The 26,469-nt window shown below is 45.2% G+C and overlaps 1 protein-coding gene across 1 annotated transcript; it reads right to left on the reverse strand.

Annotated features, from left to right (window-relative positions):
* Positions 1 to 333: 333 nt before the first annotated feature.
* On the reverse strand, positions 334 to 17,304 carry LOC117874011 (antigen WC1.1-like; the record flags this gene model as incomplete). Its single annotated transcript, XM_034763872.1, has 9 exons — positions 334 to 377; positions 932 to 1,003; positions 2,001 to 2,096; positions 12,156 to 12,293; positions 13,277 to 13,312; positions 13,688 to 14,002; positions 14,089 to 14,151; positions 15,651 to 15,965; positions 16,983 to 17,304. Coding segments are annotated over 9 exons (1,401 nt in total), but the record flags the coding sequence as incomplete, so codon positions are not given.
* Positions 17,305 to 26,469: the final 9,165 nt, after the last annotated feature.

Below are 26,469 nucleotides of genomic sequence, written 5' to 3' on the forward strand. Positions count from 1 at the left end.
GGGAACTGTTAATTGTGGAATGCGTCTCCCTGGCTCCAGCCAGGCTAGTCTGGGTTAATTCTTCCCAGCCCTGAGCTCAGGATCAAAGGGCAGAGTAGGGAATGAAGGGCAGGGGGAGCAGCAGTAGCCAAGGGGTAATGTGGCTTCCAGGAGGCGGATTCATCACTGCTCACCTCGACTGTCTGGAGTCTGGGGAACGTTGCTCAAGGCAGGCTCCTCGACGTTATCGTAATCCAACCGAGACCCCCCCGGGGAAGCTCCCTCTGGAACAGCAAACACCACATTCAGCTTCCCCTGAACACACCCATTTCCCCAGCAGGTTTTAGTTCCCCATTAAAGGCCTGTTGTCTTGGAGTTTGGGCTGTTCATCATAGATTCTGTAGGGGAAGTCACAGGGAGACCCAGGGGAAAAGGGAGAGTCATGGACATTCTGTGAAACATTAATTATGCCACCTTTATTGCCTCAAAAATAACTAGGGCCCAGCCCTGCCCCACAGCATCCAATAGCAACTTTGTCATGCCCTTCAATGAGATCAGGATCTATGCTGGTATAGAGCGAACCCTGGACCAGTTGGGAGACAGTAGCTGCCACACCAGAGCTGACCATTGTGAATTCAACTGAACTCTATAAAGATATGGTTTAAAGTCCTTACTTTATATGGACTGGATCATGAATTGGGCTATATGCCAAGGAGGCAGGGGCTTAGATCATGGGGCACAGATCAGGGGTTGTATAGTGACACGTGTCAGCTGTGGAAGACAGATTCTTTCATACCATGTGAATATTTCTCTGCCCAGTTCCCTGCAGCTCCTCCCCTGGGGGAAAGCACCATCAACCACACACAGAAAGGATCACGATTTATTCACGTTTCCATCAAGAGTTGGACGGAAATCTTTTATGTGTCTCTGTATCCATCCCCACCCTTGTTACCTTGTTCTGATCCAGGATCATTTTCCCCCTCGCTGTCATTAGTGTAATACTGCAACTTTGTCACTGAGTCATCTAAATAGGAAACCAGAGAGATGGTAAATGGGATGTTATCACAGTGAGAGCAGCAAAACTGGCTGATGGGCAATACATCCAGGTCCCGGAGCAAGATTTATGGTCTCAGTATATTGCTCCTTGAAGAGAAGATGCTGAATTCACAGCGACTGAGCGGTGAGAGGCTTACTCAAACTTTCCAAGATAAATATCCTTTTTTTGTGGTAAATGTGGCTTTGGGGTGGATAAAATCAGACTGGGAAGATGCTGGGAACAGCCATATTGACCTCATGAGGTGAGGCAGGGACTGAGTGAGCCTTTAACCATGGGATCCCCTCCTGTGGGTTTCATTCAAATCCTTCTCATGAACTGGGGAGCCTGTTTTGAATCACACTCAAGGTGTAAGAATCTGTTTAGAGAGCAATGTTTATCTTCTCCTCCTGAATGTTGCTACTTCATGGCCTGATCCAGAAGAAAATTACAGCTGAGGCTGCTGGTCCAGACCTCCTCAGCCACGGACATAATTCCCATTTTGTTATAGAAAATACTCCCCCTCCCCTGCCTTGTTGCCAGATTAGGCCACACCCCTCCCAGGATCAGAGTCTGTGACCAACCCCCACCATTAGTAGAGAGGAGAATGTGCATCTCAGAGAGATGCACTGACCATGCTCAGAGTGCCCCACAATGTGCTAAACTGAGAGCAGCATCTTCCCAACTGATTGACGTTGAGTCAAAATGATTTGAACAGTCACTTTCCTGACCCATAAGTAATTATCCCCTAAGGCTGCAGGATGTACAGATGGGACCGACTGTCCTCAGAATGGGGCTAGCAGAGCCTGCTAGGGAGGAAAGTCATTCATCTCAGTCCAGTAACTGGCTGATCTCGTCACAGACCCAGCATCTGCAGCCATCCAGGACTCACAGGCTTGAAGGTTGCAGAGATTTAGCTCTAGATCAGAGCTTTAGAATGCAGACTGCATTAGAGATTTTCTCCATTTTAGGAATGACACACACAGACCTGAGTGATCAAACATTTCCGGCTTCTTTCTCATCAAGTTATAATCGATCTCCTCATACACGGCCTCAGAGAAAGGGTCCAAGAATCTTCTGGAGCCTAAAAACAAAGGGCAGGGTTTGCACAGGATCAGAGAAGCTAGGGATGCGAAACCCTATGAGATCATCCAGCCCCTCCCCCTGGGCCCAGTGCAGGACTGGTTCCTACAGCACATTCCCATTGCTCTGACCAGTTAAGATTTCAGTGTTCCAGGTGACGGGGACCACGTCCCTCTCCTGTTTGTTCTATTGGCTATTTCACTGTCATTAAGTTTATCTTAATAGTCAGCCTTAATGGTCCCTACATACATTTATCCTATTACTCCTAGTACCACCCAAAATCACTCCTCTCCTATCCTGGTGCTCACACTTATGGGCAAAATAGTACCTGTATATGTACTGCCTATAGACTGTGTGGGGAACAATTACCTAATATTTGTGTTGTGCTTTAAAAATGGAAAGTACTATCTATATATCTTTTTAGGTGACAAATCTGAGGAACTGTCCCAGATTGAGGTGTCATTAGAGGAAGTTTTGGAACAAATTGATGAACTAAACAGTAATAAGTCACCAGGACCAGATAGTATTCACCCAAGCGTCTGAAAGAACTCAAATGTGAAATTTCAGAATTACTAACTGTGGTATGTAACCTATCATTTAAATCAGTTTCTGTACCAGATGGCTGGAGGATAGCTAATGTGATGCCAATTTTTAAAAAAGGCTCAAGAAGCAAGCCCAGCAATTACAGGCCAGTAACCCAATTTACAGAGCCAGGCAAATTAGATTAAACTACAGTAAAAACAGAATTATCAGATATATAGATGAACGTGATTTTGGGGGAATAGTAAACATGATTTTTGTAAAGAAAAATCATGCCTCAACAATCTACTAGTATTCTCTGAGGGTTCAACAAGCATGTGGACATGGGGGATCCAGTGGATATAGTATACTTAGATATTCAGAAAGCCTTTGACAAGGTCCCTTACCAAAAGTTCTTAAGAAAAGTAAACTGTCATGGGATAAAGGGGAAGATCCTCTCATGGATCAGTAACTGGTTAAAAGGTAGGAAACAAAGGGAAGAAATAAATTATCAGTTTTCAGAATGGAGAGAGGTAAATAGTGGTGACTCCCAGGGATCTGTACTGGGACCAGTGTTGATCAACATATTAATAAATGATCTGGAACAAGGGATAAACAGTAAGGTAGCAAAATTGGCAAATTATACAAAACTACTCGAAACAGTTAAGTCCAAAGCAGACTGCAAAAAATACAATGGGGGTCTCACAAAACTGGGTGACTGGGCAACACAATAGCAGATTAAATTCAATGTTGATAAACGCAAAGTAATGCACACTGGAAAACATAATCCCAAATATACATATAAAATGATGGGGTCTAAATTAGCTGTTACCACTCAAGAAAGAGATCTTCGAGTGATTGTGGATAGTTCTCTGAAAACATCCACTCAATATGCACTGGCAGTCGAAAAAGCTAACAAATTATTGGTAATCATTAGGAAAGGGATAGATAACAAGACAGAAAATATCATATTGCCTCTATATAAATCCATGGTATGCCTACATCTTGAATACTGCGTGCAGATATGGTCACCTATCTAAAAAAAGACATATTGGAGTTGGAAAAAGTTCAGAAAAGGGCAACAAAAATGATTAGGGGTATGGAAAAGCTGACATATGAGTAGAGATTAATAAAATTGGGACTTTTCAGCTTGGAAAAGAGACGGCTAAGGGGGGATGTGAAACTATAAAATCATGACTGGTGTGGAGAAAGTAAATAAGGAAGTGTTATTTACTCCTTCTCATAACACAAGAACTAGGGGTCACCAAATGAAATTAATAGGCAGCAGGTTTGAAACAAACAAAAGGAAGCATTTCTTCACACAACACACAGTCAACACTCATGGAACTCTTTGCCAGAGTATGTTGTGAAGGCCAAGAGTATAAAAGGGCTCAAAAAAGAACTAGATAAATTCATGGAGGATAGGTCCATCAATGGCTATTAGCCAGGGTGGGAAAAGATGGTGTCCTTAACCTCTGTTTGCCAGAAGGTGGGAATGAGCAACAGGGGATGGATCAGTTGATGATTACCTGTTCTGTTAATTTCCTGTGAAGCACCTGACATTGGCCGCTGTCAGGATACAGGATAGTGGGCTATATGGACATTTGATCTGACCCAGCATGGCCATTCTTATGTTCTTGTATAAGGGTACATCAACACGGCAATCTGGAGGTGTGATTGCAGGATGCATAAACACATCTGAGCTGACTTAGATCTAGCTAGCCATGTAGCTGTGCCAGCAGACACAGTAGCACAGGCTAACCTTCCATGTACAACCTCACCTAGGAGCCTGGGTGCATACTCCAGTGGCTAGCCCACATCACAGCCATACTGACATAACTACAGTGCTGTTGTTATACCAGCTAGCTTTTACTAGCTAGGTAAAAGCTACCTCGGGTATGTCTACATGTGCTGCAATCACACCTCTCATTGCAGTTTAGATATTCCCTAAATGCCTAGTAGAACTGTCTGATCTCTTTGGCCATTATCACCCAAGCTCTTTTGCAGCATTTCTCCTTCCTCGTACCCGCCCTCCTGCTGTATCTCTCTATTAGGGATCTTTCCCTCACATGGATTTTCTTGCACTTTTCTAAATGGAATCTCAAAATGTTCTTTTTCTAACAATATTTGCAGACCCTTTGTATTATTTCCTCTAGTGAGGCGGAGTTGCCCGCCTCCCCAATTGAGAGTGAGGGACCACGACAATCCCTCTGGTGGGTGGAGCCAAAGTTGCCCTGCCCCCCTCGCCGGAATTACCACGACAGGAGAGGAAGCATAAAGGGAGGGCCTTGCATCTCATTTGAGTGGGAGCCAGGGAACATAAGAACTGCTGCCAGTGTCCTGTAAAGTGACCGGATTAGCAGCATCAGTTACACTGTGAAGCTCTGCACAATGGAAATAGCTATAACTACTGTGTTCAAAGCCTTGGTTGGTTGGTTATTTTTCGTTTGTTTGTTTTTCTTGTATAAGAAAACTCAGAATCTGAGGACTGCAGAAAACACTGCAGAAGGGCCTTCCAAACTGATTTTTTATACCTGAAGCTTTCTAATGTTAGAACATAAGAACAGCCATAGTGGGGCAGACCAAAGGTCCATCCAACCCAGTATCCTGTCTGCGAACAGTGGCCAATGCCAGGTGCCCCAGAGAGAGTGAACCTAACAGTTAATGATCAAGTGATCTCTCTCCTGCCATCCATCTCCACCCTCTGACAAACAGAGGCTAGGGACACCATTCCGTACCTATCCTGGCTAATAGCCATTCATGGACTTAATCTCCATGAATTTATCTAGTTCTTTTTTAAACCCTGTTATAGTCCTGGCCTTCACAACCTACTCAGGCAAGGAGTTCCACGGGTCGACTGTGCACTGCGTGAAGAAGAACTTCCTTTTATTTGTTTTAAACCTGCTGCCCATTAATTTCTTTTGGTGGCCCCTAGTTCTTATATTATGGGAACAAGTAAATAACATTTCCTTATTCACTTTCTCCAGACCACTCATGATTTTAAATACCTCTATTATAGCCCCCCTTAATCTTCTCTTTTCCAAGCTGAAAAGTCCTAGCCTCTTTAGTCTCTCCTCATATGGGACCCGTTCCAAACCCCTAATCATTCTAGTTACCCTTCTCTGAACCTTTTCTAATGCCAATATATCTTTTTTGAGATGAGGAGGCCACATCTGTATGTAGTATTCAAGATGTGGGCATACCATGGATTTATATAAGGGCAATAAGATATTCTCCATCTTACTCTCTATCCCTTTTTAAATGATTCCTAACATCCTATTTGCTTTTTTGACTGCCGCTGCACACTTCATGGATGTCTTCAGAGAAATACCCATGATGACTCCAAGATCTCTTTCTTGATTAGCTGTAGCTAAATTACAAATTACATATTGTATGTATAGTTGGGGTTATTTTTTCCAATGTGCATTACTTTACATTTATACACATTAAATTTCTTTTGCCGTTTTGTTGCCCAATCACTTAGTTTTATGAGATCTTTTTGAAGTTCTTCACAGTCTGCTTTGGTCTTAACTATCTTGAGCAGTTTAGTATCGTCTGCAAACTTTGCCACCTCACTGTTTACCCCTTTCTCCAGATCATTTATGAATAAATTGAATAGGATTGGTCCTAGGACTGACCCTTGGGGAACACCACTAGTTACCCCTCTCCATTCTGAAAATTTACCATTTATTCCCACCCTTTGTTTCCTGTCTCCAGCCTGCTGCAGAACTCTGGAGCTGGACCAGCACTGGGCAGGATCCTGTCCACAAAGGAGACCGACCCTGGAGAGAAATCTCCGGGACTGCCATCGGCCAAGTACAGTAACTCCTCACTTAACGTTGTAGTTATGTTCCTGAAAAATGCAACTTTAAGTGAAACAATGTTAAACAAATCCAATTTTCCCATAAGTTTTAATGGGAATGCGGGGGGTTAGGTTCCAAGGAAATTTATTTGTGGCAGACAAAGGCATTATATACTGTACAGTACTGTACTGTGGTTGGGAAGTGCCCCTGGCTTACCCCACACAGGCACAGCCCGCTGCAGGCAAGGACGCTAGGAAGCACCTTTGCAGAAGCAGAGGCAGCTTCCCCGGAGAAGAACAAGCTCGGACTTTGCTCGGAATGCTCCAGGCTTGCCTCTTCCTGTCTCCGCTCCACTCCAGGCCCACCTCTTCCCACTCCCACTCCACCTCCTCTCCAGAGCACGCCACATGCCCCTCCCCGCCCCACAAAGTCCTAAGCACCACCAGGACTGTTTGCGGTGCTTAGGACGTTCTGGGAGGGAGGGGGAGGAGTAGAGATGCAGATCTTCCCTGCTCCTCCCCCTCCCTCCCAGAAAGTCCTAAGTGCTGCCAAACAGCTGTTTGGCGGTGGGGGGAGCACTGGGAGGGAGGGGAAGGAGGCGGAGAAGCGGAACTTGTGTAATGCTCCCTTGTAAAGTCGCTGCTCTTCCACAGAATCTTACAAGCAGGCAGCCAAACAACGTTATAAGGGAGCATTGCACAACTTTAAATGAGCATGATCCCTAATTGAGCAAGGACGTAACATTGAAACAATGTTAAGCGGGATGACGTTAAATGAGGAGTTATTGTACCCCCACGAGACCAAGATCCCGGGCACTATGGACCCCCTCACCCAGACGCTGGTAGGAAGTAGCCCAAGGAAACTGGACTTTGGTCATGTTTCACTGTCAAAATCTGAGTCAACATGTTTTAGCTGGATCCCTGCTGACCAAGTGGCAGAACAGTCCGCCACTATTAGGGCCCTGGGCTAGGACACAATGAAGTAAGGTGCGCCAAGGTCCCCCCATCCCCTGCTGCCAACCCCATTCCTGGGGTGGCAGCCTCCTCACCTTCGGCCAAGAGGTCTGCTGTCTGCCAGAGCCAGGACATCAAAACTGTCTGTATGGTGCTCTGCCCTGCCTGAGGGCCTGAATCCCTAGACTGTTTGGTGCTCCCTGCTTTGCCCCCACCCAAAGAGCCAGAGCCCCAGACTGTGTGTTTGCTAGCTGTCTTAGCCAAGAGGCTTAGGCAACACCTCCTCCCCACTCTTCCTTGCCCAGAGGGCCAGAGCTTCCCTAATAAACCATTAACTGCTGGCTGTCCCAGCCAGGATGGTGTAGACTAAAGACTGCTTATACTCTCCCCCACCTAGAGGGCCAGAGCCCTAGACTCTTGATTGACGGCAGCCCTGACAGGAGGCTGTGAGCTCTAGACAGCTTACAGATCGGCCCAGCTAGTGGGACCCAAGCCTATGTGCTGCTGCCTGACACAGTGGGACAGAGTGGGCTCCCTCCCCATTTGAGAGCAAGGGACCACTGCATTTCCCCTTTGTATTATTTCTCTGTTGTCCCCACTAGTCTCAACTCCTCCCAATTTACTGTCATCTGGACTGGCTACAGAGCTTCCCTGCAAGAGAGATACACACCACATGTGTTCACCATAAGATACCTTAATACTCTACCAGGTATGGCTGAAGTTAGTTTAAACAAGGTGTGTTACACACAGTGCCACCTAGTGGGTGAACAGTATAATACAGTTTAGCCTTCCATTACATTTCCCCTTTTGAGTTCTACATTCCTACCATTTACAAAATTTAGGTTATCATTGTATATTTGTAGTTTTGCACAGATCAGTCTATTAAGTGCCTTTTTAGTATATAGGCCTGTCTCTTAGCCTAGGATAAAAGTTTGCGTTTGACTTTTGATATTTTTATATATTCTCCCTACTAATATGTGTGAACAAAGAATGAAAACACTGTGTGTTGCTTCTAGATGGGATTTATAGCACAATGAAAAGAAATAAGGAAAAGAGTTAAAGTGTTGCTGGGTATGGTGGGAGTTTAATATACCAGTGTACACTTGAAGACTGCCTTGACCCTTATCTAAAGGCAAGGTCAAGCAACCAGATGGGAGGGTCAAGTGGGGTGATGGGGAAGCATAAAAACACTAAAAAGCCAGAGAAAAGGTGACCCTTGCTTAAACATAACCTTACGCCTTACCCTCCCATGGGGTACAAAAAGGCGGTACCAAGGTGTCCATACTCACGATCCTCCAAAAGGGAACATGACCATAAATTGTAAGGGGTGGGACCAAGGTGTGCACTATAGGTATAATTAAGCCTGATAAGAAAAAGAAGGTGGGAAAAAGGACAGGGAAAACTCTGTGGCGTACAGAGCTATGGATATGCTTGCTTGATTAGCCCCAATAAACATTGAATTGCCTACACTTAGACTGTGGTCTTCTGCTTTCTGTTTGCATGATAAGAACCAAGAGAGGGGCGAGGGAAAAAGCCCTAACATCTCTCAGTGGTACTAGTTTTCTAATTACCCAACCCAAACAAGTAACAACTTGGTCATCTGGCTTTCCATCAGTTGCAATGACTGCCTGAGGCCTGTTTGGAATCTCTGAGTTTTCTTCCTCTTGTTCTGCATCTGCCATCTGTAGAGTTTGCTCTGTTGATTGTTCTTTCTGATGTACACTGTATGCTCCAGCATTTTATCTTGAGTTTATTTGTACTGGGTCTCCTTTCAAATATCCCCCTGCCAAGTTCTTCCACTTTTCTCATTAGGCCCATCATGGCTGCCACACTGAGGTCGAGAACGCTGTTGGTCTTTGATCCTTTGATCACATGGACTCTGAATGAGAAGTTTTTGTTTTTGAAAGATATTTCTACGGTGAACTGTCCCATGCAATTCAGAATGCCTCCAGGGCTAGTCAGCTGCGTCAGGTGACTTCATCTCTGGGAGGGATTGATGGTAATTGTAAGGCCTTTCTGAGATGACTGTTACATCTGTTCCTAAGTGAATTTTAAAGTCAATACTGTTTCTCTGAATGATCACTTTCAGGATCTGTATCATCACACATAATAGATCCCAGAAACAATGGCTCGTTTGTCTGTAATATAAATCAATGTGTTTACTGCCAGGTTTCAGAGTAGCAGCCGTGTTAGTCTGTATCCGCAAAAAGAACAGGAGTACTTGTGGCACCTTAGAGACTAACAAATTTATTAGAGCATAAGCTTTCGTGGGCTACAGCCCACTTCTTCGGATGCATATAGAGTGAAACATATATTGAGGAGATATACATACAAATATATATGTATATAAAAAATAGTGGGAAAACACATCCGGATGTTTCACTCTTCTAATAGGAAAATACAGAACTACACAGTGAGCATTTTAGGTGGCATGAAACAATGCAGGAGTGACATTATAAACTTCACATGTCTAAAATGTCACTTTACAGACACACTGTACTACAATATGAAGAAACATGTGCTGATGAACCATTTTCAAAATTTAATAAGCACATATTTTGGCCAGAGACCAGATGAAATTAAAGAGAATTTTATTGAGCACTACTGTAAGAAATGTAATGCTTCTGCAAACAGCCAAGATTCTTTAATGTATCATGTCTTAACATCTGATATGCACAGAGATCTGGAGAATAAACTTAGATCTGTGATTTCAGAACATATTAAGAAACTAGGACTTGTGAAGCAAATGCATATTGCTCCCAAGCCTCCCACAACTATAGCTGCTCCATCTTTAATGCCCACCACTGCTCCATCAAGCTCAGTTACTACTCCAACTTGCATTCAACTTGCATTTCCTCAGAATAATCAAAAGCAAACCATGGTACAGGGGAAAGCAGTTCAAAACACAGTTAAACCTCTGACTGTTTCAAATGCCTCTAGTAGCCTTACACATACATCTCCTGCTCCAGTTGTTACTCCACCACATGTTACTCTTGTGTCCAGTCCGCTCCCTGTAGGTCAGAATGTTAATCTTCAATCGCCAGTTCCACAACCTTTGTTTATATATGTATGTATATATATCTCCTCAATATATGTTTCACTCGATATGCATCTGAAGAAGTGGGCTGTAGCCCACGAAAGTTTATGCTCTAATAAATGTGTTAGTCTTTAAGGTGCCACAAGTACTCCTGTTCTTTTTGTGTTTACTGCGTATCACTGCGTTTAAGTGGCAAAAAAATCTGCAAAATGCCCATATTTTGTGCATTTAATATATCCTGAGTGTTTGAGTAAAATTTGTTCCTCTTAGCCAGGAGTTCTCTCTCTTTACCTCACCAGTTTCATAGTATTAACTTGTCGCACTCATGCTGTGTTTGTTACTAGCTTCTAAGCTAGATTCTTGTTTGGCAAGTTGCTCTGGGTTTTGCTGTCTCATCAGCTAGATTGCTTTGCCATTTGAATAGCAGTGTGTAGGGTGAAGTCTGTTTTTAATTGTAGTTGCTGTGAAGGACTTTATCGTTTAACCCAATAACCAGCTTCTCTCTGATATTTTCATGTTTGCTGTGCCAGAATCAGAGTTTTCAGCCTAGGCATGCAGAGCTCTTATAAATTATTCAACATTTTCCCCTAGTCCTTGAATTCTCTGATGAAAACATTCCCTTTCATAAACCACATTTCTCTGAGGGTACAGTAGAACCTCAGAATTACAAACATCTTGGAATGGAGGTTGTTCATAACTGAAACATTCGTAACTCGGAAGAAAATGTTACAGTTGTTCTTTCAAAAGTTTACAACTGAACATTGACTTAATACAGCTTTGAAACTTTACTATTCAGAAGAAAAATGCTGCTTTTAACCATCTTAATTTAAATGAAACACAGAAACAGTTTCCTTACCTTGTCAAATCTTTTTTTTAACCTTTCCCTGTAATTTTTTTAGTTGTTTACGTTTAAGAGAGTATTGTACTGTATTTGCTTTTGTGTTTTTTTGGTCTCTGGTGCTGCCTGGTTGCGTACTTCCAGTTCCAAATGAGGTGTGTGGTTCACTGGTCAGTTCTGTAACTTTGAGCTTCCAATGTATAAAGTATGCATCAAACATAGCTAGAACCCTTTTATAGTCATCTTTGTGACTGTCCTCAGGAAAATCAAAGGATTTAAAGAAATGCTCTGCTTGCTTCCAAAAAGCACAAAGTAAACACCATACCTGTATATCTTCAGTTTCCTTATGGAGTTTTGTAGCAATTTGAAATCTTGCAAAATGCTGCTTCTAGTCTCTCAGTTGTGAAGGTTTGTGAAAGCTGAAGTTCTCTAGGGCAACGCAGAGAGAGATGTTGATGAAATCCTGCAACCTGTGTTGCTTTTTTTTTTCCTCTCTGCAACCTTCATTGCTCCTCCTTCTGTCTGCAACTTCTGTTGCTCTCTTCCTTCTGTTTTTCCTTCTCTTCTGGCACTGCTTAACTTCGGGCACTATGTCACATACACCTTATACATGGTAGGTGGCAGGGCTGCTATTAGCAGGTCAGGTTTCTGTACCAGATATAGAATGGCTACAGAGCTTCCGTCCCAGAGAAATACTCACCAGATCTGTTCACAATAAGATCCCTTAATGCTCTGCCAGGCATGGCTGAGGATAGCTAAAATAAGTTGTTACATGCAATGCCACTTTGTGGCCGAACAGTATAATACAACTTAACCTTCCTTTACACTGACAACACCCCACCCCCCCTTAGACACAGCTCCCCCTATTATTTCAGAGGCATTTCACACAGTGACACCAATCAGCACCCACCTCTGCGCTGTGCCCTGGCACTTCGCACCTGTGCACCCAGGATGATTAAGACCAGGCAAAGCAGGGCCCCCAGGATAATGCAGACGACCATGGGCACTGTGACTCTCCCACTGTCAGTCAGAGGACGGCGCGGGGGAACTGGATGGAAATGAACATACGACAGGGAGAGATTATCCTGTGAGAGTCAGGGGGGCCCCGGGGAGCTCCCAAGTCACTCATTGCACAGCCCAGAACAGCAGAGTAATGGGCTGGAACACAGAGCGCAGCTCACAGGCTGCTGTTTAAATCATGGGCCCTGCCCTGTCAGCTGGAGCCAGCAGACAGGAATCATCAGGGTTAGCAGGGCCTGCAGCTCCCAGCTGGGTGTCATTCACCCCTAGATTTCACAGGCCATGTGTAAGGGGACGTAACCCCGACAGGGCAGGAGTGATGCTGGGAAGAAGGGTCCTGCCATTTAAAGCCTGAGGGTGTGTGGCCTCCACCAGAGCAAGTGTCCAACCCGCAGCATCCCTGCAGCACAGCCAGGGCCTGAGAAGGAGACCTGGGGCTTGTGAGGAGCAGACTGTGAAATTCCCTTACATTCCAGAGACGCTGGTTGTGATGTCCCCATGCCACAGAGTGGGGTGACATGTTTTCCTTTAACCTTTCCCATTTTTCCCTTATTGTTTTAAAATTGATCGCTGTTTAATAAATTGTATTTGCTTTGAACTGTATGTAATGATCAGTGGGTCAGGGAAGCGTTGAATGCAGAGAGAGCATCCCAGAGTGGGGACACCCCAGCCCCTGCTCTAAGTGACCACGGCAAGGTTGGGGATCGAGCCCCCAGGAATTCTGGGCCCAGCCTTGTCAGGGTTACAAGGACTCTGCCACACAGGAGAGTGGAAGGGGAGCGCTTGACATCAGGAAGGCCTCTGGGTAAAGGAAGTGGGAGGACTCAGATCCCTTCATTAGTCCACTTCACCGGGGTACTGTATAAGCCAGGAAAGTTCCCACAATAGCGGGACCATTCCCCTGCTTACACACAGAAAGGAGCTCCTGCCTTAGGCTGCAGTTTGTGGCACATCCTCTGTGACCCAGCAGCAGGTAAATTTAACTCTTGATGGGAGAGGGGGACGTTTTACCTGTTCTACTCAGTGATGCTGTCGTCTCTGTCACACCTGCAAAAGGAAAGAGAGGAGAGTTGGAGTCTGGAGCGAGGGGGAAGTGACTCAGAGTCCCTGAGGATCTCCAGACGTCACTTCTACAAACTCCCTCAGACCAGCACAGGGTCTGTATGTTAGTGATTTAGGGCCCACGTCCTCCTATGCTGACTAGTAACACACCAGCACACTGGGGTCTGTGGTGGATGCAGGGGCTATGTGGGCTGATGTCTGAGCCAATCTGACCCCAAAAAGGTTCCACCCTATAGCATCATTGATGCTCCTGCACATGGGAGATGGGAGGACCTGGTCTGTGACCAAGGAGGGGCAGGCAATTGGACCCATCCTCCTTCCGGAAAATTACAGCATGTAGCAGAAACATCTGTCACTCACCTGAGCAATTCACTGCAACATCTTCCTTATGGCCACAGTTGCTCTCACCCCAGGGCTTGGCAGGACACTCCCAGAGAGATGACTCTCTCCCTCTGCAATCCAACGACTCCACCCAGATGGGACCAGTCCCCTCGCCATATGCAGCCTCGCCCGGGGCAGATAAAGCAGATCCACAGCCCAGTTGTTTACACACAACGTTAGCATCCGCCATGTCCCAGGAGTCATCACAAACTGTTCCCCAGGAGCCACGGTACCAAACCTCCACTCTCCCCGAGCATCTGTCCTTTCCTTCCACGACACGTAACTTCTCCCGGTCTGGAAATGCAGAAACCTCACATGTTACTGGGACAGCTGGGAAAGTCCTTAAGGACGAAGAATGAGACACAGAGAAGCAGAAATACCTGTGCAGCTTGTAGTGTTCGGGCATTCGGCAAACAGGGTCTGAGGTGTTTTCTCTTTTTGTCCTATGCAGAGAAAATGATGAACTGAACAGACCAAGAAGAGTGTGTGTACATTAAACCCCTAAATTTCAGCAATTTTATAAACTTAAATCTAAAATCTAGTTTGTTTCAGAGCTAATGGATTTATTACTCAGTGGATTTTTTGGATGTTGAAATCTTTATGCAGCTCCCTGCTGGTGTGTGCGTTTGTGATTATCTGAGTCTGTTCCATCCACCCTGTGTACAGCTGCTCCTGGCCCTCTTTGAATGTAAACAGATTTGTCAGCTGAAACTCACCCATATTATTTTGGGGATCCAGACATGGTGGTATTAGAATTGAGACCAAAATGGGACTTTAGATCTGAAACAAACTCTCACCGACACGCACAGACACAGACACACTTTTCGGGAATTCTGATCCTGACCCAGATTTCACAGCCTGGGGGGTCAGGAAGCAGGGGCTGCAGCAGAGCTAGTCTCCAGGCAGCTAACAAGCACAGCGGCCTGTATTAGGTTGCCTGACTGGTCGTACTGCCTGATTGGTGGGAAGGGTCAGCAGTCCAGGTCTTGAATTCAGCGCCAGAGCAGCCATTCAGCAACTGCTCAAAGCATTTCCCACAGCTAGGATACCTTGTTTTCCTGTCTTGTTCCTAGTCTTGCTCTTGCCTTGACTCCGGACTTACCCCTTGCCTTGCTCCAGGTAACCTAGTCCTGACACTGAGCTCTGATTTCTGACTTTGGCTCTGGCCTCTGGTTCTGACCCTTGGCTTCAATCTCTGGCTACCAGCTCCTGCTCTAGCCAATGGGCATGACTCCTGCTTCAACCACTCAGCATGACCGCCCACATCTTGGTCACTCACATTGGGCCCATCTCTGATTGTTCATCCCAAAAGTGTAGCCACAGAGATTCCCAAATGACACTCACTAATGGGAGACATTTGCAGTGGCGCTGGAACAACTTTTACAGTTGGGGTGCTGAAAGCCAGTGGTCCCCAAACTTTTTACCTTGCCCCCATTACCCCATCCATGCTCCCTCTCCCCCGAGTTGGGGCCAAGACTGAGCTATGACTCTGGGCGGGGGACGTGGATAGGGGTAAGGGGACTGAGGCTGGGAGCACAGCTGGGGGCGGGAGCAGAGCCCTGCTTGCAGGGCCAGTAGCAGGACCCTGTGTGCGGTACCAGCAGCAGAGCGCGGGGCTGGCAGCTGGGACCCTGTGCAAAAACTGGGGAGTGCTGCAGCACCCCTTTCACCCCTAGTTCCCCTGCCTATGGGCATTTGTGGGCTCTCACTAGGTGATTGCACCGTGTAACACACAGCTTATATAGATAAGTCCCACGTTTGTTTTCCAGGGGCTGTATTCTCATTCCTAGAATGGACAATGAAAATATGTCTGCCACTGCTGCGAATGTAAAACTCTCTATACTGAAAAGTAAATACATTCAAAATTTCTATCACACCCTTTTAATGAGTTAGGCATGTAGAGGGTGTGAGCATGCATGTGCACAGACAGTTTCAGAATTACCACTGCAGGAAATATGGGTCTCTTCTGCGCGATTATCACAGGACTGCTGTTTCCACATGTCTGATGGGCACTGCCAAAGGGACCTGTGCTGCTCAGTGCATGCAACATGGTCCAGCCACGTGGGACCAGAACCTGCTCCATATGCAAAGTCTTTTGCAATCTGTCCTCTGTCCCCACAGTTCAGCTGTTTGCAGACAATTTCTGGGGTTACTCCAGACATCTGATTGGAGCAAACACTGCCCCACGTCCCATTGTAGAAAATCTCCAGTCGCCCAGCACAGTCACTGTCACTCACCAGCCTCAGATCTGTGAATTCTAGAAGGAAATGCACAAAAAGTGAATTAAATCGTCTGATTCTGAAATGAACTGGGGTTTAAAGAGTGAAATCCCAGCAATTCTAACGATGCATCCTTCTGCAGAAGCAAGTGTCAGAGAGAATCACTCTAAGAATTAGACTCTCCTGGACACCATAGGCCCATTAGAAATACAATGGTCACCTCTGAAAAGTCACCAGTTCCCAGCAGTTACACACACAGATACCTGCAATACAGCAGTGACTGCCCTCCCAACACTAGAGAAATGCTGCGATATCTCCAATCCTCCTGGGTGGGAACATATGGGAAATGGTGACTTTCTAATCACGACCCCAGTAGGTAGATAGAAAAGTAGAGTGACCATATTTTCTTTAAAAGGGAAAATGGAACACCCCACTGGGGGCCCAACCCCAAGGCCTCCTTTCCTCTCTCTCCCTCCAACGTGGGGCCAACCTGAGCCCACACTGCCTCCTGCCTGCAGAGGGACAGCCTGAGGTTCCCCTACCCCCTCAGCACGTGGGCCAGCCTGAGCCCCCCTGCCACCCACCCATGTTGGGCCAGCCCCAGGCCTCCTTCTTCCCACCCACACACAGGGTGGCCCAAGACCCCTGCTGTCCTCCCGTGCGGGGCTGGCCCAGCCAAAGCTGCTGTCTTGAGTCCTCCCTCCAGCGGGGGACTGGCGTTGCCACTCACCCCACCCTTGCATGTTCCTCCCCACCTGGCTAGGAGTTGTATCCCACTTCTTTCGCAAAACTGTGTATTTGTCCAATTTGCTCTTGCCAACTCATGGTCACTTGGCAAGAGCAAATGGGACAAATGCCCATTTTTGCCAAAACAGTCGGGATGGCCAGGGCAGGCTTAAAAAAGGGACTGTCCTGGCCAAAACTGGATGTATGGGCATCCTATAGAAGAGACAAGGAGGTAGAGGCTCTATCATTCTCAGCTCTCTCCTCAATTGTCCGCCCTCTCCATTAAATCCCCTGGTAACCAGGCTCACATGAGCATTCCAGGACCAGACCTGAACAGAGAACTCCCGCGTCCTCTTTGTGTCTGCAGTTGTGCTGTCCCCAGCCCCTGGAAGGACACGTCCAGAGATCGGATTCATTCCCAGAGCAGTTCACATCATCCAGCCAGATCTGTCTGGATCCTTCCCCATAATGAGCAGAGACAGTTGCATTGATGGCATGTCCACATCCCAGTTGTTTGCAAACGACATTGGAGTCTGACAGATCCCAGAAATCATCACAGACTGTCCCCCAGCTGCCATTGTAATAAATCTCCACTCTCCCGGCACAGCGACCTGTCCCATTCACCAGTCTGATCCGCCTGCTTCCTGCAGGGATAGATCCCACATTTTAATATGCAATAGGAGGATAATTAAACAGCTTCCATGCAAATCAATGGTGCTGCTACAATGGCTGAGATATTGAAATGCTTTTAAAAGTCTGTCTTTAACAAGAAACACAGAAAGGAAGGGAAACTGAGTAAGGAAACAAGGAATACTTTTTACACAGCAATATTGATAAACAGCATGTGAGTGTAAGGGCCTAATTCTGAATTCCTTATTCATCGGAGTAATCCTTAAGGGACTCGTGACATGGGTCAGAGCTATTTGTGAGACAAAGGGTTAGCAGAATCAGCCCTTACTCAAAATCTTGAATATTTTCAAACAACTCTTAAATGAGAAGCATCAAGGTGATCAAGGAATTATTAGGCAATTAATTTACCCAAAACCAAATATTCTTTTCAGTTGTTACAGAATGGGGAGGGTGTGATACTGTCTGACCAGGTCATGCTAGAGTGTATTTAGGGTCATTTCACTTGTGTAGATCAAAGTAATGGTTAGATGTATAGGTGTGTATTCAGATGTTTAAATTTTATGAAAACTAGTGGAACCTTACTGGTATTGTTTTCGCTTATCTATTCCTGTCATAATGTAATGCCAAACATATACATGGTAAATACATTTGTTGCTAAATAACAAATCAAATAAATTTTGTGAAATGGTAAGGATTTAAGACTTTAGCAGAAAATGCTAATGTCAAAGCAAATGGCCATTATGCACAAGGTCAGAGGTCAAAAATCTAAGTGCATTCCTCACTCTCTGTCATCAAAGGAAAAGCCCACAGGGGTAGAGAGACTGTCAGTGTGTTTTCTGTGAGAAGATATAAATATGGATTCAAAGAAAGAATCCAAACAGTCCAGAGATACAGGATCTAACAGAGAAGAATAACTGAATGAGAAGACAGAGATCCCCAAAGTTATTCTGGGTAGCCCTGTGTGAAGGGATGAGCTCCCCACACTAGCCCTGTAAAAGCTGGGCTGGGCCAGATGGGCCCAATCAGCTAATTAGGCTGCAAACAGTGGAGCTTTAGGCCAGAATCAGCTGGTTAGAGAGAGTCTCACCTGTGCAGGAACTGGTGAGACCTATAAAGGCAGGAAGCTGGCTATGGGCTGGGGCTGTTGGGAAAGAAAGGCTGCAGTACGGCAGGCAGCAGTCATGCCCTGGGAAGAGGGAGAAGTGTTTGGGGGCTGCAGGGATATAATCTGCAGTTACTCCCTGGAGGTGGATTCTTGGGGCTGGTACACCCAGAGTGAGCAGAGGAACCAGAGTATAGGAAGCAGTCATAGAAGATTAGGGTTGGAAGAGACCTCAGGAGGCCATCTAGTCCAACCCCCTGCCCAAAGCAGGACCCACCCCAACTAAATCAGTCCAGGGAAGGAGCAGTGTGGGCAGAGGGAGGAAATGCAGACCTGCTGAGTTGTCTAGGGTTACCATTCGTCCGGATTCCCCCGGACATGTCCGGCTTTTTTCAGTTAAAAATAGCGTCCGGGGGGAATTTGTCAATGTCCGGACTTTCCCCCACCCCATGCAGAGCGCGCGCGGCTTACAGGGCAGCCAGCTGGATTGTGCCACTCGCACGGGCTCCGGCTGCCAGAGCCCTTCCTCCACTTCCCCCCTCCTCTCTCCTGCAACTTGACACCACTCCCCTCCTCTCCCTCCCTCCCCCCACCCTGCATTCACAGATCGCCGGCCGTCGCCTCGGCCTCCGGCCGTCTGGAGCTCCGACCCTGCGCCCCTCCCCCGCTGCCGAGCGCGCTGCTCTGCAGCACAGTAAGGGGGCTGGGGGTCAGAGAAGCGGCAGGGAGGTTCTGGGGGGGGTAGTTAAGAGACAGGGAGCAGGGGGGAGGGTTGGATGGGTCAGGAGTTCGGGCGGGGCTGTCTGGGGGTTGGGGGTGTAAGGTTTTGGACAGAGTACAGGTGGGGGGGTCTCAGGAGGGGGCAGTTAGGGGACAAGGCACAGGGAGGCTTAGGTAGGGGGTGGGGTTCTAGAGGGCAGTTAGGAGCAGGGGTCCCAGGAGGGGGCAGTCAGGGGACAAGGAGTGGGGGGGAGGGTTGGTGGTTCTGAGGGGGCAGGAAGTGGGAGGGAGTGGAAGGGGCAGGGGCGGGGCTAGGGCAGGACAGGGTCGGGGCTAGGGCGGGGCTCCTCCTGTCCTCTTTTTTGATTGTTGAAATATGGTAACCCTAGAGTTGTCCCTTGACTGGAACCCAGAAAACAGGGCAGGCCTGGGTTCCCCTACCAGCCACTGAGGGAGTAGCACCAGGGCAGTGAATAGGAAGACTGCCTAGGCTGTTGATGGACTGAATCCCATAAGGGGGAACACTGAGTGACCTAGCTGGAGGGCTAAGTCACAAAGAGAATGCTGCGGGTCCTGGAGCAAGAGGAGCTGCAGACCAGAGTCAGAGTGATGATGTGAAAACTGTGGATGGGGCGTTGGCCTCGAAAGCTAATCCCCAGAATGACCAGGAGGAGATGCCAGATCGGCAGTGAATGGAGTACCTCATGACACCCTGTAAAAGACTTCTGGGAAACTGACAATTTATTACATCGCTGCCACCATTTGGAGTTACAAACTGATTATTTACCTGTTATTATATTTTACCTGCTATAGCCTCTCAATAACCCGCATTCTTTCTTCTTCGCTAATAAACCTTTAGTAGTATACTATAGAACTGGCTGCCAGCGTTATCTTTGGAGTAAGTTCTGGGGTGACTGACTGGTCCCTTGGGAGTCGGAGAAACTTGATGTAGTGTGATATGATTAAGTGACATCATATTACAACTTTCAGTTTGTCTGGGTGGAAAGTTAGGCTGTAGAGCCTAAGGGGACTGTCTGTGACTCCATGGTGAGATTGCATAGTGATCTAGGAGTTCACTGGCTTGGTGAAATCTAATTTTAGAACACACCACCAGTTTGGGTGTCTGCCCTTGTTTTTGGAGTCTGCCCTGAGATAGTCACTTACAGTGGTGAGCCACTCCAGACAGCATGACAGGAGGTACCAGAACATTAGAGAAAAGTAGGCTTGCTACCAATTTATTTTACAAATAAAGGGAAAGAAAGGCAAATTGGATCCATGCATCTACAATAAAGTCCCAGACACTTAGGGCCTAATTCAATCCTGCTGAAATCAACTGTGAAGCTTCCACTGTCAATGGGAACAGAAATGGGCCCTTAAGTGCTGTAGTTACCCTGCAGTTGGAATGGGCATGAAAAATGATATCAGTGCAGTAATATACAGTGCATGATATAGGGACATAGTTAAAATATCTGTTACTTGTTTACTTTTATGGTGGAAACTTAATGTAAATAATATACCAGCAAAAAGGACAACAGAATGATCTTGTGCAATAGTCATGTACAACCAAGAACAATGAAAAAAAAATCCCACCACAGATTCCTTTAAATGAAGGAAAATTGCACAGTTATAGATTAGGATTTAACACGGTCACATTATAACAGCAACTTCGATGCATTTCCTAAGTGACAGAGGGTTAGATCCACAAATGTATGTAGCTACCTAATTGCCTCTTTATAAATACATAATGTATAAATCGTTACATATTTATTGAAGCAGGGATTTGATTCTCCCACATCCCAGGCAAGTGCCCAGGCCACCAGCTAGAATCAATCTTTAGCTTTTTTTAATGATTCAGTGACTGATTATTTGTATAAAGTGGAACATTTCCTGCAGGAGAGACCCACCCCATCATACCCTATAGTCTATAGTAACTAGGGCACTCTCCTGTGTTCATGTCCTTGCTCCAAATCAGACATAGTGGGGATTGAACATGGATTTCCCACCTCCCAGTTGAGTCCTTTAACCGCTGGGTTATGGGTAAAATGGGGAGATGAGAGAGCTGACCTGGCGTACATGCCTAGCTCCAGGAATGGGTTCATGACTGAGATCCCTGAGCAGAGAGAGGTCCCTACCTCTGATCTGTGTGTCAGGGACCAGAGGCTTAGATCAATGGCAGTTTGGTGTCTAAATAACTTGTGTATCTAGGCCCTAACTCCCTTCCTTGGCATGTCACTGCTGGCAAGTTTAGGTGGTTCCCTCTTCAGCTTTCTGATGCCTAACTCTCCCCATGCATTGTACGGGGAGCTGGGCATGTGACTCAGGACTGAGGATTCCATTGGATGGCAAGGCACCTAAGAGTCAGGCCTTGCAATGCCCAAGTCCCTTCGGGGATCTAGCCCAGAGCAACTATCCATGGCAGCCGTGGTCAAAACAGGTTGCATATGGACTTCCTTTTCTTACGACTGTTTTCTGATTCGAGACAGCACGTTTTTAAAAGACTTTTTAAAATAAAGAAGCCACTATATACACACTAGAGCTGCTTGGAAATTCATCCTTTCCCCATAAAATATGAATGACCATGAATATTTTTCATGTTCCGCAAATAAATTTGGGTTTTTCATAGGGCTGTCAAGTGATTTAATCGTGCAATTAATCATGATTAATTTTTTTAAACAGTGAATCATGATTAATTGTGCTGCTGAATAATAAAAAAATACCATTTATTTATATGTTTTGGATGTTTTACATTTTCAAATATATTGATTTCAATTACAGAGATTAGAAAGTGAACAGTGCTCACTGTATATTTATTTTTTATTCCAAATATTTGAACTGTAAAAAACAAAAGAAATAGTATTTTTCAATTCACCTAATACAAGTACTTTAGTGCAATCTCTTCATCATGGAAGTTGAACTTACAAATGTAGATTTATGTAAAAACAAAAACCCACATTCAAAAATAAAACAATGTAAAACTTTAGAGCCTACAAGTCCACTCCTTCCTACTTCTTGTTCAGCCAATCGCTCAAAACAAGTTTGTTTACATTTTCAGAAGATAATGCTGCCTGCTTCTTATTCACAGTGTCACCTGACAGTGAGAACAGGCATTCGCATAGCACTGTTGTAGCCGTCATCGCAAGATATTTACATTACAGAGGCGCTTAAGATTCGTATGTCCCTTCATGCTTCAACCACTATTCCAGAGGACACGAGTCCAAGCTGATGACAGGTTCTGCTCAATAACGATCCAATGCAGTACAGACCAACACGTGTTCATTTTCATCAACAGAGTCAGATGCCACCAGCAGAAGGTTGATTTTCTTTTTTGGTGGTTCGGGTTCTGCAGTTTCCACATCAGAGTGTTGCTCTTTTAAGACTTCTGAAAGTATGTTCCACACCTTGTCCCTCTCAGATTTTGGAAGGCACTTCAGATTCTTAAACCTTGAGTCAAGTGCTGTAGCTTTCTTTAGAAATTTCACATTGGTACCTTTTTTTGCATTTTGTCAAATCTGCAGTGAAAATGTTCTTAAAACAAACATCATGTGTTGGGTCATCATCCGAGACTGCTCTAACATGAAATATATGGCAAAATGCGGGTAAAACAGAATAGGAGACATACAATTCTCCTCCAAGGAGTTCAGTCACAAATTTAACACATTATTTTTTAACGAGCGTCATCAGCATGGAAGCACGTCATCTGCAATGGTGACTGAGGTATGAAGGGATATACGAATATTTAGCGTATCTGGCATGTAAATACCTTCCAATGCTGGATACAAAAGTGCCATACACACGCCTTTCTGTCTTTCAAGTGACATTAGAAACAAGAAGCGGGCAGCATTATCTCCTATCAATTTAAACAAACTTGTTTCTTTTAGTGATTGGCCGAACAAAAAATAGGACTGAGTGGACTTGTAGGCTCTAAAGTTTTACATTGTTTTGTGTTTGAGTGCAGTTATGTAAAAAAAAAATCTACAGTTGTAAGTTGCACTTTGACGATAAAGAGATTGCACTATAGTACTTGGATGAGGTGAATTGAAAAATACTATTTCTTTTGTTTATCATTTTTACAGTGCAAATATTTGTAATCAGAAATAATATAAAGTGAGTACTGTACACTTTCTATTCTGTGTTGTAATTGAAATAAATATATTTTAAAATGTAGAGAAACATCCAATTGGTAATCTATTGTTGAAAACTGCAATTAATCATGATTAATTTTTTTAACCTCAATTAATTTTTTGAGTTAAACACATGAGTTAACTGTGGCTAATTGACAGCCCAAGTTTTACAACAAAAATCTGAACATTTTCAATGAAAACAGACTTTGAGAAAATTCGTAATCTTAGTATGAAGATTTTTCACAGGAAAAAAAGTTTTGATGAAATTTTTTGAATAGCTCTATACATAAAAATATAGGAGAGAGCAAGCAAGAGAGGCTGCTATAGTGCATTAGCCCTATAACATGGCTATGCTTTGTTCTGTATATAATATATATTTAACTATAAGTGGGTCACAGTTTGAACCTCAGATCCACATCATTTCAAGGACTGCTGAGATCTCAGCACAAGGTGGGGTGGAGGCAGGCCCTGGGGTGGGTCATGTTCCCAATGAACAAGGACAGGATATTTATAAGATTTTCACACTAAGTCACCTGAGCAAACCACACCGACGTCCTCAGCAATTCCTGCCTGGGCTGTCTCAGGCGGGGAGTTGTCACAGAGAGTCAGACGAGTCTCATTTCCTTCACATCGGACACTTCTCAGCCCCACGGAGCCCGTTCCTCGCTCAGACTTAGGGGGGTTATAAGCTTTCTCAGTGACTCCACACTGGAGCTCTCTGCAGACCACCTTGGCATCGTTCATGTCCCACTGGTCATCCAGCACTCTGCCCCACACACCATGGAGGGAAATCTCAACTCTCCCATCGCATCGGCTCTCACCATTCAGCAGTCTGAGTGACTCAGAATGACCTGGGCTCAGAGACACAAAATATGCTGAATAATACTGTGATGTTGCACACCATAATGCTTAATAGAAATATGCTTATGAATGTAAATATGACATAACTGGAATGTGCTTTATGCTAGGTATGCCATGTAACATCTCTGCAAAGCTTATGATCTACTGGATATATTCATCCTATTTGTACCCATGTATCATTTTTGTATTCAAAGTTATGAATATTGGCTGTTTACTTATTTGATTTTAAGAAGCCTTAGTAAGCCATTTGGTCAGCTGGTTAAGAAAGGAATTTGTAAGTTAAGTGCCCAATCAAGAAACACTTAAGCTGACAATAGACTTTGATGGACTCCAATCCACATAAAAAATCTACCTGGGGACGTTCAAGATAGAATGTAAGCAATGCCACCTGTAAAGTGCTGAGTAATGCATGGACATGTGACTTGCCCATGTGACTCCAAAACTCCATCTTATAGCTGGGATTCTACACAGGGGAAGGGAGGGGTATCCACTCACAAGAGAAAGTTTATTTAAGCCCCTGGCAACCCCTCTATTTTGTCTTCAATTGGCTTAAGAGATATCCTTTGGGGGTGGAGAGGCTACCTGAAAGAAACTGGAACAAAGGACAGTAACCATGGGGGTGTGAGTGATTCCTGGACCAGACTAGGCGGTGGCTAGTCTGTAAAAGAAACTTATGAGAACATCCCTGAGGGTGAGATTTCATCAGTAATCACTTTTTATTGTATTAGGTTTAGACTTGCATGTTTTATTTTATTTTGCTTGGTAATTCACTTTGTTCTGTCTGTTATTACTTGGAACCACTTAAATCCTACTTTTTGTATTTAATAAAATCACTTTTTACTTAATTAATCCAGAGTATGTATTAATACCTGGGGGAGAGTAAACAGCTGTGCATCTCTCCATCAGTGTTATAGAGGGTGAACAATTTATTAGTTTATCCTGTATACACTTTATACAGGGTAAAACTGATTTATTTCGGGTTTGGACCTCATTAGGAACTGGGCATTTGGCTATTGGAGACAGGAATACTTCTTAAGCGGTTTTCAGTTAAGCCTGCAGTTTGGGGGCGGGGGAGGGAAATGTAATTCAGACCTGGGTCTGTGTTTGTAGCAGGCAAGTGTGTCCTGCACAACCAGGCAGGGTTCTGAAGTCCCAAGCTTCCAGGGAAAATGGGGTCAGGGATAGTCTCGGCACATTAGGTGGCAGCCTCAAAGGGGTTTCTGTGATCCAACCCATCACAAATACTCCCTGCTGGTATTGCATTAGAAATAATACACAGATGTGATATAAAACACAGGTTTCTGTGCCAAGTGGAAGGTAACCCTCACCACTGTGCAGTGCTACAGGGAACAACCTCTCTCAAGGAAGCAACAGAGGGTCTTGTGGCACCTTTAAGACTAACAGAAGTATTGGGAGCATAAGCTTTTGTGGGTAAGAACCTCACTTCTACAGATGCAAGAAGTGAGGTTCTTACCCACGAAAGCTTATGCTCCCAATATATCTGTTAGTCTTAAAGGTGCCACAAGACCTTCTGTTGCTTTTTACAGATTCAGACTAACACGGCTACCCCTCTGATACTCAACCTCTCTCAAGGGTTTCATTTGTCTGTCTACTCAGAAATGCAGGAGGTGATCGAAGGAAAGAATTCTCCAGCTCTGAGATCAGACCTTGTACAATGTGAGTGCTCTCACTTCTCTAGGGAGTGCTCAGGAACACCTGGTAGATCAGGCCCCTGGTTACCAAAACGCTCTGGGCAAAAATGCTCAGTGCTCACCCCACACACTAATAGAGGCAGCGCTGTGAGATCGCTGTGATTTATAACAAGACACTAGGAGCTTGCAATGAGCGCACCAAGCACACCACTTCCCTGCTGCAATTCCCAGATCCAGACTGCCAGGACACATGGCTCCTTTAAAGAAAACCCTGCCCTGTTTGGCCCTGTTCAATGCACATTGGTGACCTGCGATCACCGTGTCAGCTCCAAACTCATTAGGAGCTAACATAATTTAGGCTTTTCTGCACTCAGCAGGGTTTTTCCAGGCCAGGTCTGCACTGTGGACACTTGAGTTGCCTTTCTCATGAACTCTAGATATTCACTTGGCTGGAGATAATGCTTGGAGGGCTGAGTGACGTCTGGGCAACTTTTTCTAAACATGTATATTTTTTCATTTCAAAACTTTGTCCACTGTAAGCACGTAAAGATGTTGAAGTTCCTTGTGGGAGAAGTGACTTGCGCCAGTTCCTGCAGCTCCCATTGGCCGGGAACGGCAAACCGCAGCCACTGGGAGCTGCGAGCAGCTGTATCTGTGGATGCTCAGGTAAACAAAGCATCTCACAGCCTGCCAGGGACTTACCCTAAACAAGCCATGAACCAAGTTTGAG

The sequence above is a fragment of the Trachemys scripta genome, chromosome 1 (genome assembly GCF_013100865.1).
Source record: "Trachemys scripta elegans isolate TJP31775 chromosome 1, CAS_Tse_1.0, whole genome shotgun sequence".
Lineage (NCBI taxonomy): Eukaryota > Metazoa > Chordata > Testudines > Emydidae > Trachemys > Trachemys scripta.